This window comes from Myotis myotis, unplaced genomic scaffold (genome assembly GCF_014108235.1).
Source record: "Myotis myotis isolate mMyoMyo1 unplaced genomic scaffold, mMyoMyo1.p scaffold_m19_p_4, whole genome shotgun sequence".
Taxonomy (NCBI): Eukaryota; Metazoa; Chordata; class Mammalia; order Chiroptera; family Vespertilionidae; genus Myotis; species Myotis myotis.
In genome coordinates, this window is record NW_023416346.1 from 40,759,217 (window position 1) to 40,777,569 (window position 18,353).

An 18,353-nucleotide genomic window follows, 5' to 3' on the forward strand; every position below is an offset into this window, starting at 1 on the left:
AGATTGGTTCAAGGGGCCAAGAAGACACAAAGTTCTGGTCCTCACACATCATATAATATCTAAGTTGGTTTGTGCCATAAAATGTAAATATCAAATTAAAAAATCACTATTAAAATAACACACATATTAGGATGTGCTATTTATCGAGGACTAACCTGGCACAAAGTAAAATGAGGCTATAAAGTGTCAAAAGGAAGTTTATTATTAATTACTAAGAAAAAATATTTTTTCCACAAAACTCACTTGAGGCTATTTCACAGAAAACTTAAATAGTAGGTTGGACTATTGAAATTAAACTAGAGCTCAAGAGCCAAGGATCTGCGCTTTCATAACTAACACACAATTCTAGAGAGTGAAGGATTTAGATAACCATGTCAGATTAGGAGCTATTATTACTAGACTGTAGTTGAATATTAACAGGCCTCAGCCTATCCTTTATGTTACTTATAAAAGTTTATCTTTGTGTGGCAAACCAGTTTTCTTTTATCTTTATGTCCATTGCCTTTCAGTTGCACTAATATTTGTCATTTTAAAAATAGCTAGCACTTCCATACATCATTCTAAGGAATATAATTCATGAATTAGACCAGGACCCACTTTTTTGTTTTGCAAAGTTCTTGGTTAAAATGCAAATCGTCCCAGTAGAGATACTTTTAGGGCATTATCAGCTGATCCATCCATACACGCATTTTAGGAATATAACTGCATGAATTAGAACAACCTTGTTCATAATCCCGAAAATTAACCAGTTAGTCCTCCATGACATTATTTTATTCTCATTCAGTGAAATATTCCATTCAATAAGTATTTACTCTGCATATACACATGTTCAGCATCCTGTGAAATGTGAGACACAATAAAGAAGTATTTAATATTTTCGGATACCTTCCTTGGTCTTAAGAGTTTACAGTCACATATTAGGCACTAAGAACCATATGGTACATTAAAAACAGACAGGAGTCTATCTTCCCTCTTTCAGGCCTCTATCTTCCTATTTTTGTGTGGCTTAGGAGCCTAAATTCCATAGAGCCTTGCTCTCAGCTGGCTCATCAAACAACACAAAGCTGATAATGGCCCATTATGGTACCTTTTCTAGTAGGATTTGCATTTTAACTAAGGAATTTTCAAGACAAAAGCAAAGTGAAAACAAAAACAATCAAAAAGAATAAAGTGAGCCTATGCAAACAAAGTTAGAAAATTTATTTATTCTTAGGGTTCTGATAGGTCTATCACAAGTTATAGGATACAAACTGCTTTTTAAAAAAGAATTTTTTTTTTCGTTAATCCTCACCCAAGAACATTTCTTTTTCCATTGATTTTTAGACAATGGAAGGGAAGGAGCGAAGGAGAGAGAAACTCTATGTCAGACTTTTCAATTGGTTGCCTCCTGCACACACCAGACCAGGGATCTAACCTGCAACCCAGGTACATGCCCTTGACTAGGAATCAAACCCAAGACTGAGGGCTGACTTTCTAACTACTGAACCACACTAGCCAGGGAACAAACTGCTTTTATTCCACCCACAATCCGTCACTTCCCTGCTTTTAAAAGCCCAGCTTGCTTGCTGGTTTTCATGCTGTCCATTCCAGCCTACAGGGTAGACTCCAAAATTTTTGACTTTTTGTGCCAGGCACTCCTGAGCCTCACCTTCCTTACTTCCAACCAGACACATCTTACTTTCCAGCCCCACTACACTTTCCATATTTCTATAAATAGGCAACGCCTTCTCACAACTCCCTCCTTTGCCTGTTTTCCACCGCCTAAAATGCCTTTTACCTTCTTTCTCCTCTTGTCTTTTTGGAAACTCCCACTTTGAGACCCAGCATGAATGTCAATTCTGTGAAACTCCATTACAAAATTCCCCCAAATTTCTTGTTTCACCTATTTCCACAGCACTTTGTACACCTGTTAGAGTTGTATATGGAAATTAGTTTTGAAATTCTCTTACCTCACTGGCAGGGCCTGACATAGCTTCTGGCATATAAAGTCTTTCAATACATGCTTGTTGAATGTTTCTCCAGTTAGAATAATCAACAGGTTGGCAAATTTAGCTTTATTTGACATTGTGTTCTCTGCCCCCTAATGTTCTCAGGTTAAATAAAAACTCCCAGCAGGGAAATTTACAAGGTTTATAATTTAACAAAATTAAGAGGTTTGTTCTTATGAGTAATCAAAACTTTGGGTCATAGAATACAATGATAGAAAACATTGTTTTAATATTTTTTAACAAATATTCTAAAATTTCTTCTTTTGGACAATGTATATGAGCTGAGATTTAGTAAAATTAAGTGACTTTGTTTAGTCTTTAAACTCTCGGGTTAATGACTGATGGGGTCGAGTTGGTCCTGGGAATTGTGGTGTGTATGTATGTGTGTGTGGGGGGTGATGTTAGTTACCTTCCTGTTTTTCAGCTTTAGAATGCACCTTTAACTTTGGCTTATAAAATGTTCTTGGTAGGAAGGGAAAAAGGTTCGCAGCGACATATCTGAGAAAGATATAAAAACTCAGGCCCTATTCAGTATTGAGTCATTAGTGTCCTTGACATAAGCGAAACAATTCACAGCTCAACCAAATCAAAAACTCCTTTTCTTGCTATCTAAACTGTTTTCTCATTCCTGTCCTGACATTCCTCCCTAGCAGCAAACACAGTGACATGTTTTTATCCACTTAGGCTTACTCCTTCCCGTGCCTTGCAACTCCTCCTTACTCCTTTATCTCTTTCAAAGTTTCCATTCTCCCTTCCCTGACTCTTTACTTCCTCCCTTTCTCCATCCCTCTTTCCCTCCTCCCCTATTTTCCCATCCAGCTCACCCCGCCCCTCACAGTCACCACCTTCCCTCCCTTTCGGGATCCATCCGGATCCCGTCTCCCACCACCTTACTCCCCCACCCCCCCGCCCCGCGCCGGCCTTGCGCTCACAACGCTCCAATCAGTAGCTCCGAAGGTGTCCCAAGGCCCGCCCCCTCCGCCGGGTCCAAAGCTCTCACCCCTTTTCCCCTCCCCCACACCCCCCAAGTCCTGCGGACCTGGGGGCTTCAGAATCTGGAGCTATGAAAAGTATCTCTTCAGTCACTTCCGGTAAGAGCGCTGCGGCACGGAGCTTCCCGCGGGACCGTTAAGGAGCCGTTGGGAGTTGTCCGGGAGCAGGGTGAGGAGAGCGCTGCCTGGCTTGGGGTGAGAGGGAATAAGAGGGAGCAAGAGAGTGAGAGGGGGGCAGGAGCGTGAAAAGGGGGCCCGGGAGAGTGAGAAGGGGGAGCGGGAGAGTGAAGCGGGGCGGGAGAGTGCGGCGGGGCGGGAGAGTGAGGGGAGCGAGCGAGGGGAGAGAGCGAGCGAGAGCCCTAGAGTCCCAGCGTCTAGAGCACCTCGGTCGCTGCTTTCCCGCCGCCTGCCAGCTCCTCCGCCCCCCTGGAGACCGCAGTGCTTCTCTCCACCCCGCTCCGACTCTCCGGTTCTGACACCGCCCCGCTCTCGCTGCCGCGTGACCGGAAGTAGCGCCATCTTTAGCCTCTCGTGCTCTCGACAATAACAAGCCCCGGCTCGCTCCCCCTCCCCCCAACCAGGGCAGCTCCCCTCCCTCCTAGAGGGAGAGAAGGGGGGAGGAGCTGCCGACTCACAGACTCACTGAGTCGCTCCTGCAGCAAGGGGGGGGAGAGAGAGAGACCGAAAAGCAGGAAAGGCGGACGGTTTGGCCGTTTACCTGTCTGCCTTCTCATTCGCTCTCCCCCCTTGTTCTGTTCGCTCCTGGTGTCAGCCTATCCGCCTTCCCAAACCCTCCCATCCCCCCGGTGTAACCCCCCCTTCACTTTCCTTCTTGTCCTCTGTGTTTCTCCTCTCTTCTTTCTTCCCTTCCCCCTCTAGCATTGCCACCTTCTCTCCGACACGCACGCAGGCACATAAACGTAGGTTTTTGATGCTCCTCTGCCTGTTGACCGCGCTATTTTCATGTTTCCAACAGGTTTTTCTTCCCCCAATCCCTCAGCTGCTGCTGCTGCTCAGGAGGTCAGATCTGCCACTGATGGTAATACCAGCACCACTCCGCCCACCTCTGCCAAGAAGAGAAAGTTAAATAGCAGCAGCAGCAGCGGCAGTAACAGTAGTAACGAGAGAGACGACTTTGATTCCACCTCTCCCTCCTCTTCTACTCCTCCTTTACCACCTAGGGATTCGGCATCCCCTTCAACCTCGTCTTTCTGCGTGGGGGTTTCCTTAGCTGCTTCCAGCCACGTACCGATACAGAAGAAGCTGCGGTTTGAAGACACCCTGGAGTTTGTAGGATTTGATGCGAAGATGGCTGAGGAATCTTCCTCCTCCTCCTCCTCATCTTCACCAACTGCTGCAACATCTCAGCAGCAGCAAGTTAAAAATAAGAGTATATTAATCTCTTCTGTGGCTTCAGGGCATCACGCTAACGGCCTGGCTAAATCTTCTACCACCGTCTCTAGCTTTGCTAACAGCAAGCCTGGCTCTGCTAAGAAGTTAGTGATCAAGAACTTTAAAGGTAACCAAGGCTAAAATCCATAATCACCTAAGAATTTGACACTTGAGCGGTCACGTGCCTATTTATGTTAATATATTAAACTGAATAGAGGTGGCCTAATGTTTTATGCATAATCAATGAGGTGGAGGGAGGTCCTTTTTTGGGTGGAGGGTTCATTTTCCGGGGGTGGTTGGTATCCTGGTGCTGAAGCATACACTGGGTGTTTCTGTGCAGGATTTTGAGATCTATCTCAGCTTATTGTAGCTAATCTGTTATTCCTTATAATATTGACATTCGGTATGAGTGATCCGGATTTTACAGGTGAGAGATTTATATTCTAAAGAGCTTTCTTTATTTCAGGTACATAGTCTTGGCACTGCTAGGATTTTTAATTTTTGTGCTCCAGTAGGCCACATTCTCCAGTTTCTAGAAATGCAGGTAGCAATGATGATCATTTCATGCTCAAAGATTTATAGTTAGATTCATAATGTTGAATACTGTATTCTTGAAACTCACTGTGGAAGCAATATTTGGAGAAAAATATTTATGATCTCTGCATTTCCTTACAAAGGTAGGGTTTGGAAGTGAAAAATGCTGTATATACACAGAAGTAGTAACTCTCTTTACCACTAGTCTAAAGATAGGAAAAATTACTATATTTATATTTTATCATTAAAATGGTTTTAAAGTACTGACCTGCAGCTTTTCAGAACATTTGTTCATTTTTCTGTTTGATATATGTGATTGAGAGTATTATGAATACATTGATACAAGTATAAAATTAGCGATTTAAAAAATGTCAATTGAGCTGAATTAGTTTGCATCTGTTGGCTGTGTTTCTATTTTTCTGACTTTTTCAACACTCTTAACTGGCAAGTAATAGATGCTAAACTGTTAAATGGAGAAGTAAATGAATGAACTAAAGTAATTACCAGATTAGTGCCTTGTGACTAAATATCAATATTGGGAAAATAGATTTCCCATGCTTATGTTTTCAACATTAATTTGGAAATCAGGAATATGCTCTATTTTGTCTCAAGTAGGGGATTATAGTGTTTATTTTTAACCTTTTCTTTTCTGTCACTCCTCTTCCATTCCCAGGCTCTCAAGAGTGTTGTAATCTTCTTAATTTAATAGTAGACTTTTCTGAAGTAGATATAAATTACAATTGACTAATGTGTTCACTGTTTCACTTAAAATACATCGATTTAATAGCCAAGGGGTTTGTAAGGGATGAGCTATGATCCTAATGCATTTGTATACTGGTTTCAGAGATTTTGTTTGGATTTTTTCTCTCCCTCTTAAATAGAAAACACGTTATTAAGGCATTTAGATGTTTTAATTAAAAAAATACTCGTTGCTAATAAAGGAAATTTAAAGCCTGGATTAATATGTTCCTTTCCTTTCTGAAAATACTACATAGGTTCTGAAGTCATTGGGGTGTTTTGATTTTTAAAAAATCTCACTGTGCTTATAAATGTAGTTTAAATTCAAACCTGAATTAAAAATGGTTGTCTCCATTTATGTAGACCCTGCATAAATGTGGGGGCCAAACAGACTTGGATTAGAATCCCAATTTTGCCACTGACTGACTATAGTGACCTTGGGCAAACCTTACTAAATAAATCTTCCAGCCTCAGTTTTCTCAGTTGCAAAATAGGGAAAAAGATACCTTGCTCAAGGCATTATTAGAAAAATTAAGATGTTTATAAAGTACCTTGTACATAATAGGTTCTCAGTATTTTAAAACTCAGGTATAAAATTCATGTTGACTGACTGAGGTTTTACACATGATGGAATAAGATCAGGATTGCTTTTTTTATTTGTCATTCTTGAATTTTTATTTTTTGAAACAATACAGTCAATAGTAGAAAGAAACCTCACCTTCAGTTTTAAAAGGTGACTCAAAATGACTTAAATAGTATTCTCCTATTTCAAACTTTATTCTTTATACTAAGCCTAAATACAGCGGTTACTTTAATATTCAGGTGTAATAATTATAAAGATCACAATTTACCCTTAAAAAGTAGTAATATTATTGTATTTTATGGATCCTTCTGTTGCTCTGATAAGTTGTGTTACTCTATCCTACATATTATTCTGATACCAACTTTTTATATATTATCTAGATAAGCCTAAATTACCAGAAAACTACACAGATGAAACATGGCAGAAACTGAAAGAAGCAGTAGAAGCTATCCAGAATAGTACTTCGATTAAGTACAATTTAGAAGAACTCTATCAGGTATGTATTAATGTGGATAACCAGCTTTGATCAGTGTAATCTGAGGTGTATGTATATGACTTTTACTTTATGGTTTTACATTTAGAAATTTTTTCAATTTTAGTTTACATTTAATATTATTCTTTATTAGTTTCATGTGTATAGCATAGTGGTTAGACAATCATATACTTTACGAAGTGTTCTCCCTAATATGGGTCCTTATGTAGCCTTTTGGCTCCCCTCAAATTACAATTTCTTATTAATTTATGCACACTTTAATAAGCTATGGGTACAGTCATATTGGTATAAATTGGGCTTATCTCCTTCTGATTAGGATTTACAATTAGGAGTACTTTCATATAATAGAGTTTTACCTATACCTGAATCCCAAAGATGATTTCTGGTGACATGTCCTTCTGTTGCACTTGCTAAGTTGTGTTACTCACCTATGGGAAAGGCCTCAAAAAATGCAGATATTCTCCATATACTTTTGTCTACCTCCTTCCTGTTAGCCTTTTGACATTTCTTTTTTTTTATGTTCTTCTTACCTTCTGGGACACACCTTACCCAAAAAAATGAGCTGCAGGTTGTACCCTAGCAACTTGGCGTGAGGTCCAGGTTTGTTTTCATGCTTAGCAATGGGTCTGTACTTGAAGTGTTTAATTTAAATATACTCTTAACAATTAATAATTTAGACTTCTTGCTACCAACTTATTTTGCCCTACTGAATTTTTAAAATTGATCTTATGGAAAGGGAGAGAGAAACATAGATCAGTTGCCTCCCGAATGCGCCCTGACCAGGGATAGAACCTGCAACCTGGGTATGTGCCCTGATCAGGAATCAAACCTGCCACCTTTTTGGTGTACCGGATGATGTTCCAACCAATTGAGCCACATTGGCCAGGGATGCCTTACTGTATTTTTTTAAAATACATTTTTATTGATTTCAGAGAGGAAGGGAGAAAGAAACATCAATGATGAGAATCATTGATCAGCTGCCTCCTGCACACCCCACACTGGGGATTGAGCTTGCAACCCGGGCTGCTGCCCTGACTGGGAATCAAACCATGACCTCCTGCTTCAACCACTCTCAACCACTGAGCTATGCCAGCTGGGCTGCCATACTATATTTTTGACACAACCAATTCAAGAAGTTATTTCGCATTATAGCAACAATTTTGTATTCAAATATTTCAGAGTCCAGTAGTTAGAGTTTTTACATTAATAAGTAGCTTGTAAGAAATTATGTTGGGTTGATCATAATTCATAGTTTCATATATGTTCATTTTATCTATTTATTTAAATATGTTTTTACTGATTTTAGAGAGAGAGGGAGGGAGAGAGAAAAACATGGATTGGCTGCCTCCTGCATGCCCCTGCTGGGATTCAAGTCTGCAACCTGGGCATGTGCCCTGAGGGGATATCAAACCTGGTACCTCTTGGTACATGAGAAGACACTTAACCATTGAGCCACACCAGCCAGGGCTCATCTGTACATTTTAGTTGCAGAGGTAGTATGGTGATTGAAAAATCCTAGATTAGGATCTAGTTTTAATGCAATTACCCTTTTGATCTTGGGCAAGGAACCCGGCTTTGGTTTCCTCCTCTGTAACATAGGGGGGAAAATACCTGTCCTATTTACCTCATGGGTTGCTTATAAGAATCAAATAAAATGTGAAAAATACCTTGAAGCACTATGATATATAGAAATATAAGTCAAACTTATTTCATAAGCCAGTGTGGCCTTTTCACTTGTGATTTGTCAGTGGTGAGATCACCATTTTCTGTTGCTGTGAAAATTAAATGAGTCAATGCATGCAAAACAATAAGAACAATGCCCAACACATGGTAATAATGCTGTGTAATACCATAAGCATTACAGTGTTGATACCTTAAGTATTATAATGCTATGTGTCAGGTAGTAGTAGTAGTATCTCAGCTATTGCTTCAGGATAAACCCACCTCATTTGGCTAGGTTGGTAGATTCCTTACATGGCTCCTCATTTGTACAACAATAAAAGTAAAATGACAGAATTAAGAGTTAGGCCTTAAGAGATCATGTGGTCTAATATCTTCGTAGAGTGCACATGGCAGCCTATAAAGGTTCATCTCTTATTTCATTTAAGCATTAAAGAAACCCTTTGTGAAGTAGATAGGGTAGTAATTATTATCCTTATTCTACTAATGAGGAAACTGAGTCTCAGGGAAGTTAAATAATGTGCCCAGAGTCATATATTGATACAGCAGGGGACTCAAACGAAGATGCCCATGTTTCTATTTCTACTTCAGTGCACTTTCTCTACCATGCTGCCTCACTAATACACCATAGCCCTTTAAATAGTGCAGTGTTTAAAGCAAATATTTTTACTTTAGGAGAAAAGACTCTGTTATCAAAGGTGATTTTTTTTCATTTGTGCATATATAGGGTGTTTATTTGGATACACTGTGTACAGCATCTTTAATTTCTATGATGTACTTTTTTATCTTTAATTTCTTTATTGGTTAAGGTATTCCAAATGTGTTCTCATCGCCCCATTGACCCCCAACCTCCCTCACCTCCACTCATGCTCTCATCCCCGTTGTCCATGTCCATTGGTTTGGCTTATATGCATGCATACAAGTCCTTTAGTTGATCTCTTCCCCTTACCTCCACCCTCCCCTACTTTCCCTCTGGGAATTGATAGTCTGATCGCTATTTCTCTGTCTTTGGCTCTGTCCCTGTTCATCAGTCTATGTTCTCTATATTCCACAAATGAGTGAGATCATGTGGTATTTATCTTTCTCTGACTGGCTTATTTCACTGCTTTCTGTTGCAAATGGCAAGAATTCCTTCTTTTTTTTACCACAGCGAAGTATTCCATTGTGTAGATGTACCACAGTTTTTTAATCCATTCATCTACTGATGGGCACTTATGATGTACTTTCTTTTTTTTTTTTTTAATATATTTTATTGATTTTTTACAGAGAGAAAGGGAGAGAGATAGAGAGTTAGAAACATCGATGAGAGAGAAACATCGATCAGCTGCCTCCTGCACATCTCCCACTGGGGATGTGCCCGCAACCCAGGTACATGCCCTTGACCGGAATCGAACCTGGGACCTCTCAGTCCGCAGGCCGACGCTCCATCCACTGAGCCAAACCGGCTTCGGCATGATGTACTTTCTTTAGTTCATATTTATGACATTGATTTTGGTTGTTAATTTACCTTGTTACTTTACCTTGAATATTTTTCTAGAGCTTTTGGGTTCAAAAATATTTTTTCTGATACACTGATTCTGTTAAATCCATTTGTGTTTTAAGAGCACATAGCTTATATTTTTATGTTTTTTGTTTCTTGTACTTCAGAATTATTACCTGCTATTGTTCAATTGCATTGTTCTACCTAAAATCAGTATCATAATTTTTAATTAAATATATTTTTATTGATTTCAGAGAGGAAGGGAGAAGGGGAGAGAGAGAGAAACATCAATGAGGGGAGAGAATCATTGATCAGCTGCTTCCTGCATGACCCCGACTGGGTATCACACCCTGGGACCCTTCAGTCTGCAGGCCAAAGCTCTTAACTACTGAGCCAAACTGGCTAGGGCAGTATTATAACTTTTCACTATTTGCTTTTTTCATAGTAATTTACTATAGCTGCTATACTAAATTCAAAAACAGTTGTGTCTAGCTCTTTTTTAAAAAAAAAATTTTTAATTGATTTCAGAGAGGAAGAGAGAGAGAAACATCAATGATGAGAGAAAATCATTGATCAGCTGCCTCCTGTACGCCCCCTACTGGGGATCAAGCCCGCAACCCAGGCATGTACCCTTGACTGGTATCGAACCCAGCGCCCTTTATTCTGCAAGCCGACACTCTATCCACTGAGCCAAACTTGCTAGGGCTCTTTTGTTGTTGTTTTGAACATATCAAGATTTTATTGTCGTATAATAAAACAAAATATGAAGCTTAGAACTGGACCACTTGACCCTTTCTCTTCTTATCTCCTCCCAGTTCAAAATGCTTGCATCTCTTAATAGCTAGCATTCTCTTAGATCTGCAGTTAGGTTCAACGAATTCAAGCCTCAGCACAATCTTCTTTATAGTTTTAGTCTTTTTTCGGAAAATCGGCTTAGTTTGCCCACCATAGCCACTCTGCTCCCTGTCATAACGCCGCTTTCCCCTGCGCATACAGAGAATCCTTGCCCTTATCGTACTGTTACTTGGTGGGGTTGGTGCTTGCCACACTTCTTACAGAAAGTTTGGCGGGTTTTAGGAACGTTCACCATGTTTGCAAGAGCTCTATTGGCAGGGAAAGATCTTTTGTTGTTTTTTATCGTAATTTTATAAATGCTTCTTTGGATTCTCAGAAAGATTATTTTGAGATGTTCAAGTTCAAAAAAGGATAAAGGAAGTAAAATTATTTCATACCATCTGTATTTCAGGTGTTTGTTTGATTTTGACTGGTTGAAATGTAATTTAAAATTGAAACAATATAGAAGTATATAGTGTACCAAACAAAAGTTCTCCAAACCTTTCATTATCCATCCGACCCTCTCTCTATTGCTGATGTCACCATTTATATGACAGATATCTATGCAGAACTTTTTTCTGTTTGTAAAATCATTTTGCTTTAAAGCTTAAGCATGAAAGTCCCTAATGTGGATTGCATGTACTGCTCCTAATTTTTTTAATTTCTGGAAAAGAACATGCTTTTCTGAGTGCATTTGCAGTATGCAGAGGTAGTCTTTTAGAAGTGATTTTATTTTATTTTATTTTTTTAAAATATATATTTTATTGATTTTTTACAGAGAGGAAGGGAGAGAGAGATAGAGAGTTAGAAACATCGATGAGAGAGAAACATCGATCAGCTGCCTCCTGCACACCCCCCCACTGGGGATGTGCCCGCAACCCAGGTACATGCCCTTGACCGGAATCGAACCCGGGACCTTTCAGTCCGCAGGCCGACGCTCTATCCACTGAGCCAAACCGGTTTCGGCTAGAAGTGATTTTAATATATATATTAAATATATACATATATTTAATATATATATATACTTATTTATTTCAGAGAGGGAGAGAGAGAGAAACATGAATGATGAGAGAGAATCATTGATTGGCTGCCTCCTGCAAACCCCACACTGGGTATCGAGCCCCACAACCCAGGCATGTGTCCTGACCCTTAATTGAACCTCGACCTTCTGGTTCATAGGTTGATGCTCAACCACTGAACAACGCCGGCCCAGTCTAAAAGTAATTTTTATTTTTATTTTATTTTATTTTTGTAATCCTCACCCGAGGATATTTTTCCATTGATTTTCAGAGAGAGAGTAGAAGAGAGAGGGCAAGACAGAGAAATATTGATGTGTTTCTCTCACACTAATTGTTTGCCTCCCACATGCGCACAGACTGGGGTCTGGGATCTAGTCTGGAACCCAGGTACTTGCCCTTGACTGGAGTCGAACCCAGGACCCTTTGGTCCTCAGGGCAGTGCTCTATCCACTGAGCAAAACTGGCTAGGGATAAAAGTTATATTTATTTATTTATTTATTTATTTATTTATTTATTTATTTATTTATTTTTGTTATCTTTTTAAAAGTTATTTTTAAATGACATTATTACCTGAGTATAATAATAATCTTTCCTTGACAACCTGGAACCCCGTAAGAGTGAGGCAATGGTTAATGTTGTTTTGGTTTGGATTTTTTTTTTTTGTTAGTTGGTTTTTAATTGACTACAGATAGGAGTATGGTTAAATGCACTTCTTTTTAGTTGATCAGCCTGCTTTAGATTAGAGAGCAACCATTCATGATAACTTTAGGCAAGTTACTTCTCTAAGCCTTGGTTTCCTCATTTAAAAAATGGGGAAAACTAACACAACCTATATAGCAAAGTTGTTTAATTATAAATAAAATACTGTGAAAAAAGTACTTACTACGGTGCCTGCTATATATTCTGGTGTCATGGATGGTGATGATGATAATAATATATTTGAGTCTTTAAAAAAGATACCTGTCTTATATTACATTTTATTATACAACTCTAAAGCCACATGTTTTCAAATTCTAAATCCACACTGAGCCAGAACAGCTGTCTGAATGGATAGATTACATTCTAAATATGTATCAGTAGATACCATTAGCCAAATTGGAAAATAATAGAAAAAGAGAGAGGAGATGTCTAGGAACAGTGTCCCTCTGCACTTTCTCAAGAATGTATCTTGTTTTTACATGTGGTAGCTTAATAATTGGAATTTTGGCATTGGTATGTGATTTTTTTTTTTTACTAAGTAATATTTTAGATAATGGGGTTATTTTCCTCATATTTTCAGCCTTTGTATGAATAGCTGCGTAGTGTTTTTAAATTATCTACCATTCTCGGAGCTGGTTACATCTATATTTTTTCATTTTTTTATATATGCAAGTGTAACGTTTGTTTGTTTATTTATTTATTTATTTGTTTATTTGGTTAATCATCACCCGAAGAGATTTTCCCATTGATTTTTAGGGAGAGTGGAAGAGAGGGAAAAACAGAGAGAAGCATTGATGTGAGAGAAACACATCGATTGGTTGCCTCCTGCAGGAGCCCCGACCAGGGCCCGTGCCAGGGAGGAGCCTGCAATCAAGGTACCGTACCCTTGGCCGAAATCGAACCCAGGACCCTTTGGTCCACAGGCTGATGCTCTATCCAGTGAGCCAAACCAGCTAGGGCAACATTTATTCTTAATATAAATGCCTAGCTATTATCTTTAGAGGCAAGCCTAGTCCATACTTTAATTCTGATGAAAATAACTTTGTCTATATTAATAATGGGAACTCTTGTTTGGTTAGCTTTTTGTGAAATAACTCTTAAATAATGAGCCTTTCTATTAATGATTAATTTATTGAGTAAATGACCACAAGACTGGAAGCAAATAGTTTTTCCATTTCAGCATATAGGTTATTATCCATTGTAAAATCTGGTGGTTTAATTAACCAGCCAAATGGTTATAGGAGAGCAGTTAGATTCTTAGCAGAGATGGATATGTTCTATATTGTATTTTATGTATTTTTAGCTTGTCACTGTTGGTGTTTTTAAACTTAGTCTATCATGTTCTGTAGTGCTCCTCTTTTATTAAAGTATAGTTGATATGTTAGTTTTAGGAGTACAACATAGAGATTGGACATTTGTATACCTTATAAAATGATCACCACAGTAAGTCTAGTTACCATCTATCACCATACAGAGTTATTACAATATTATTAACTATATTCCCTAAGCTGTACATTACATCCCCATGACCTATTTATTTTATAACTGGAAGTTTGCATTTCTTAGCCCTCTTCACTTTTTTCACCCATCTTATAAGCCCCCTTACCTCTGTCAACTATCAGTTTTCTGTAGGAATCTGTTTTTGTTTTGTTAATTTTTTTTGTTTGTTTTTAGATTCTACATATAAGTGAAATCATACAGTATTTGTCTTTCTCTGACTTATTTCACTTAGCATCATATCCTCTAGGTCCATTCATTTTGTCACAGATGGCAAGTTTTCATTCTTTTTTATGGTTGAGTAATTTTCCTGTGTGTGTGTGTACCACATCTTCTTTATCCACTCATCTATTGACGAACACCTAGGTTGTTTCCAAAGGAGACATACAGATGACCAACAGACACATGAAAAGATGCTTAACATCTCTAATCATTAGGGCAGCAAATTTTTTGAACAAGCTTCCATTTTTTTAATATATATATATTTTTTATTGATTTCAGAGAGGAAGGGAGAGAGAGAGAAACATCAGTGATGAGAGAGAATCATTGATTGGCTGCCTCCTGCACACCCCCTACTAGGGGGATTGAACCAGCAGCCGGGGCATGTGCCCTTGGCCGGAATCGAACCTGGGACCCTTTAGTCCTCAGGCCAACGCTCTATCCACTGAGCCAAACCGGCTAGGGTAGGGCAGCAATTTTCAATATTTTATAATGTACATATATATTTTGGTGTGCTACAGAATTTTAGTAACTAGTTTATGTGTGCCATGAGATGAAAAAGGTTGAAAATCACTGCATTAGGGAAATGCAAATCAAAACCACAATGAGATATCACCTCATACTTGTCAGAATGGCTATTATCAAAAAGACAACAAATAAGTGTTAGTGATGATGTGGAGCAAAGGGTACTCCTGCACTGTTGGGGAGAACATAAATTGGTGTATCCACTATGGAAAAAAAGTATGAAGGTTCCTTAAAAATAGAACTGCCAGCCCTGGCTAGTGTGGCTCAGTGATTAGAATGTTGGCCCTCACACGGAAAGGTTGCAGGTTCAATTCTGGTCAAGGGCACGTACCTGGGTTGCAAGTTTGATCTCTGGTCCTGGTTGGGCCACGTGTGGAAGGCAACCAATCAATCTGTTTCTCTCACATCGATGTTTCTGTCTGTCTCTCTTTCCCTTCCACTCTCTAAAAATCAGTTGGAAAACATATCCTCTGGTGAAGATTAACCAAAAAAAAAAAAAAAAATAGAGCTGCCATACGACTTAGTGATTTCACTTCTTGGTATTTATCTAAAGGAAATAAAACACCAACTTAGAAAGATATATGTGCATCCCTATGTTCATTGCAGCATTATTTACAATAGCCAAGATATGGAAACAACCTATGTATCCACTAATAGATGAATGTATTGCTCCTCCTTTTACTGAATTATTAATACTATCCCTGCTGCTCTAGCTGGTTTGGCTCAGTGGATAGATTGTCAGCCTGTGGACAGAAGGGTCCTGGGTTCGATTCTGGAAAGGGCACATGCCCAGGTTGTGGACTTGATCCCAAATAGGGGGCATGCAGGAGGCAGCCAGTCAATGATTCTCTCTCATCATTGATGTTTCTATCTCTCTCCCTCTCCCTTCCTCTCTGAAATCAATAAAAAATATATTTAAAAGATACCATCCCTGCTACTTTAAAAAATGTGCAACTGTAAATTCTTAGGCCTTGATAATCGTAGTCTTAATTAACTCCTCCTTGCTATATGTAAAAAAAATAATAATTTAGGTTTCATTGTCTTCTTTTCTGCAAATTCCTCATCTGAGGATATTTTCCCATTGATTTTTAGAGAGAGTATAAGGGACTGGGGGGGAGAGAGAGAGAGAGAGAGAGAGAGAGAGAGAGAGAGAGAGAGAGAGAGAGAGAGAGAGAGAGAGAGAGAGAGAGAAATATCGATGTGAGAGAGACACATAGGTTGGTTGCATACATGCCCAACCTGGGGCTGGGGATCAAGCCTACACCTGAGGTAGGTGCCCTTGACCAGAATAGAGCCTAGAACCCTTCAGTCTGCAGGCTGATGCTCTATCCACTGAGCCAAACTGGCTAGAGTGATTGTTAGTCATTTTTATTAGATGTAAAAAGAGAGTTAATGTAGGTTTTATTTCTGTATCAGTTGTTGAAAAGTTTTTTGATGTATTTTGCTTTATTAAACATATGGGTTGAAAAACAACATGCAACCCATTAGCCCAATGACCAGAGTTCAGCATCCTGGTGGGTATTTACTATCTTTCTTATTTCTGGCATGGTTAAATCAGAAAAATTTCTAGATTTCCTCCCTTACTATGTTTAATTCTTTTTTATTTAATCTTCACCCAAGGATATGTTTATTGACTTTAGAGAGGGAAAGGGAGGGAGGGAGGGGGGAAAGGGAGAGAAAGAGAAAGAAACATCTATAGGTTGCCTCCCATATGCCCCACCAGGGATTGAACCTGCAACCTAGGTGTGTGCCCTGACTGGGAATTGGACCCACAACCTTTTAGTATAGGAGATGATGCTCCAATCAACAGAGCCACCCAGCCAGGGCACTATGGTTAATTCTTTATTTTTTGTATCTTTGTATTGTTTATCCTTATTTTAGTAATCTTTTTTTATTCTAATCTTCTCACCCTCATTTCTACTCCTTCCCTGTTCCAAATGTAATCTTTGCTTTTGCTGTTTCTTAAATTCTATGTTCCTCAAAGCATCAAATTTTACCTTTTATAGTTTTGCATTTCACTTCCTTATATATATATTTTTTTTTGGAGTGATTTTTTCTTCTTTTAGGAAAACACATTTTTGATATGACGTGTGGATTTGGGGGGGGACTAGGATTTGGAGGAAGAATGTTTTTTTAAAAATACATTTTATTGATTTTTACAGAGAGGAAGGGAGAGGGATAGAGAGTTAGAAACATCGATGAGAGGGAAACATCAATCAGCTGCCTCCTGCGTACCTCCTACTGGGGTTGTGCCTGCAACCAAGGTACATGCCCGTGACTGGAATCGAACCTGGGACCATTCAGTCCGCAGGCCGACACTCTATCCATGAGCCAAACTGGTTAGGGCTGGAGGAAGAATGTTTTTATTTTATACCAAATTACCTTAAAAAAGGATTTAAGGCAGCATTTTTACCAGTAATGATTGTGAGCTTCAGTGAAAAGATAGTTTTACTTAAAGGAATTGTATAACTCTACCTAAAATCTGTTTAATACAAATAGTTGCCTGTGAAATGAGATTATTTTTGTAATAATTATTCTAGATCAAACTTCCAGGGATTTCCAAAGTGTTCAGTAAAATGTAAAATAATAGTACATATCTAAAAGTGCATTTCAAGTATCTGGTATAAAATAGAACTTATCTCAAACTCCTAAGTAGTGATTTAACTTATGCATGCTTCTATCCCAGCACCTAATAGGATAGAGAGTACTTAGTAAAGACTCAATCCTTGTTGAGTCATTGACTGCTTCCTGTGTGCAAAGCTGGGCAGAAGTCATGGGCATATAGTGACCTCTTAGTTCTTGCCCTTAAGGTGCTTATATTCTAGTATGTTCATGACATTAGTAGTTTGTGACTAGCAGATTTTTTAAGAAATAAAATAGAAAGTATCAGAGAATATAACGCATAATAATGATTCAGTGTAGTTTCATGAAGATTTTGTTTTATATACGTTTATTTACTTATTTATTTATTTAAAATAATTAGTATTGATTTTTTGAGAGAGAAGAAGGGAGGAGGAGAGAGAAACATTGATTGGCTGCCTCCTGCACTCCCCCTACTGGGAATTGAGCCTGCAACCCAGGCCTGTGCTCTGACCACACAGGCCAGGGCACATACATTTATTTTAGGTACAGTGGATCATGACATAAAATGTATTTCTTACTGGGGCTTCTCAAAAAATTTTGGAAGCTACTGTTCTAGCACACATAACTGTCCCTAACAAACCTTGCTAAAAAGTGAGGAAAGCAGTATTTAGATTACAGAGTGTGTAGAAGATTATAAACAGACATGAGCTAAAACAGTACGTAAGCCTTGAATGTCATGCTAAAATAAAAAGTGTGGTGTGGGGCAGGGAGATAGAAAGGGTTTTATTAAATAAGGCAAGTATTTAAGTATTTTCCATACTTAATATATTTGCCTGGTTCAAAGCCCCCAAAGTATTATAGATTATGTAGTGAAAAGTTTCACTTCCACCCCATCTCCCAATGTCCAGCTAGTTTCCCTCTCCACAAACATTACTAGACAGAGGGTATCTTTCCAGAGATTTTTTATGTATGTAAAAACAACTGTGTTGTTTTTATTCATTTTCTCTTTTTTGCATAAATGATAGTAGGCCATGCACTACATTGCACTGTTCAGTTCTTTATTTTTTATGCCTATTGTGGAAGTTCTCTGTAATAGT

General features: G+C 38.7%; 1 protein-coding gene and 1 pseudogene across 6 annotated transcripts in view; one reads left to right on the plus strand and one right to left on the minus strand.

The window, feature by feature from the left end:
- Positions 1-2,930: 2,930 nt before the first annotated feature.
- Positions 2,931-18,353, plus strand: part of CUL4B (cullin 4B) — a 53,982-nt gene continuing 38,559 nt past the window's right edge. For 2 of the 6 annotated variants that reach the window (XM_036304082.1, XM_036304083.1), the window contains exons 1-3: positions 2,933-3,079; positions 3,957-4,499; positions 6,608-6,723. In XM_036304082.1, the coding sequence (XP_036159975.1) occupies positions 3,052-3,079; positions 3,957-4,499; positions 6,608-6,723 (687 nt within the window). In that variant the 5' untranslated portion in view covers positions 2,933-3,051. Of the gene's footprint in view, positions 3,080-3,491; positions 4,500-6,607; positions 6,724-18,353 lie in introns of those variants that run through there. The other 4 variants (XM_036304087.1, XM_036304086.1, XM_036304085.1 and 1 more) reach the window with 4 other exon arrangements.
- LOC118653358 lies at positions 10,651-10,970 on the minus strand (annotated as a pseudogene).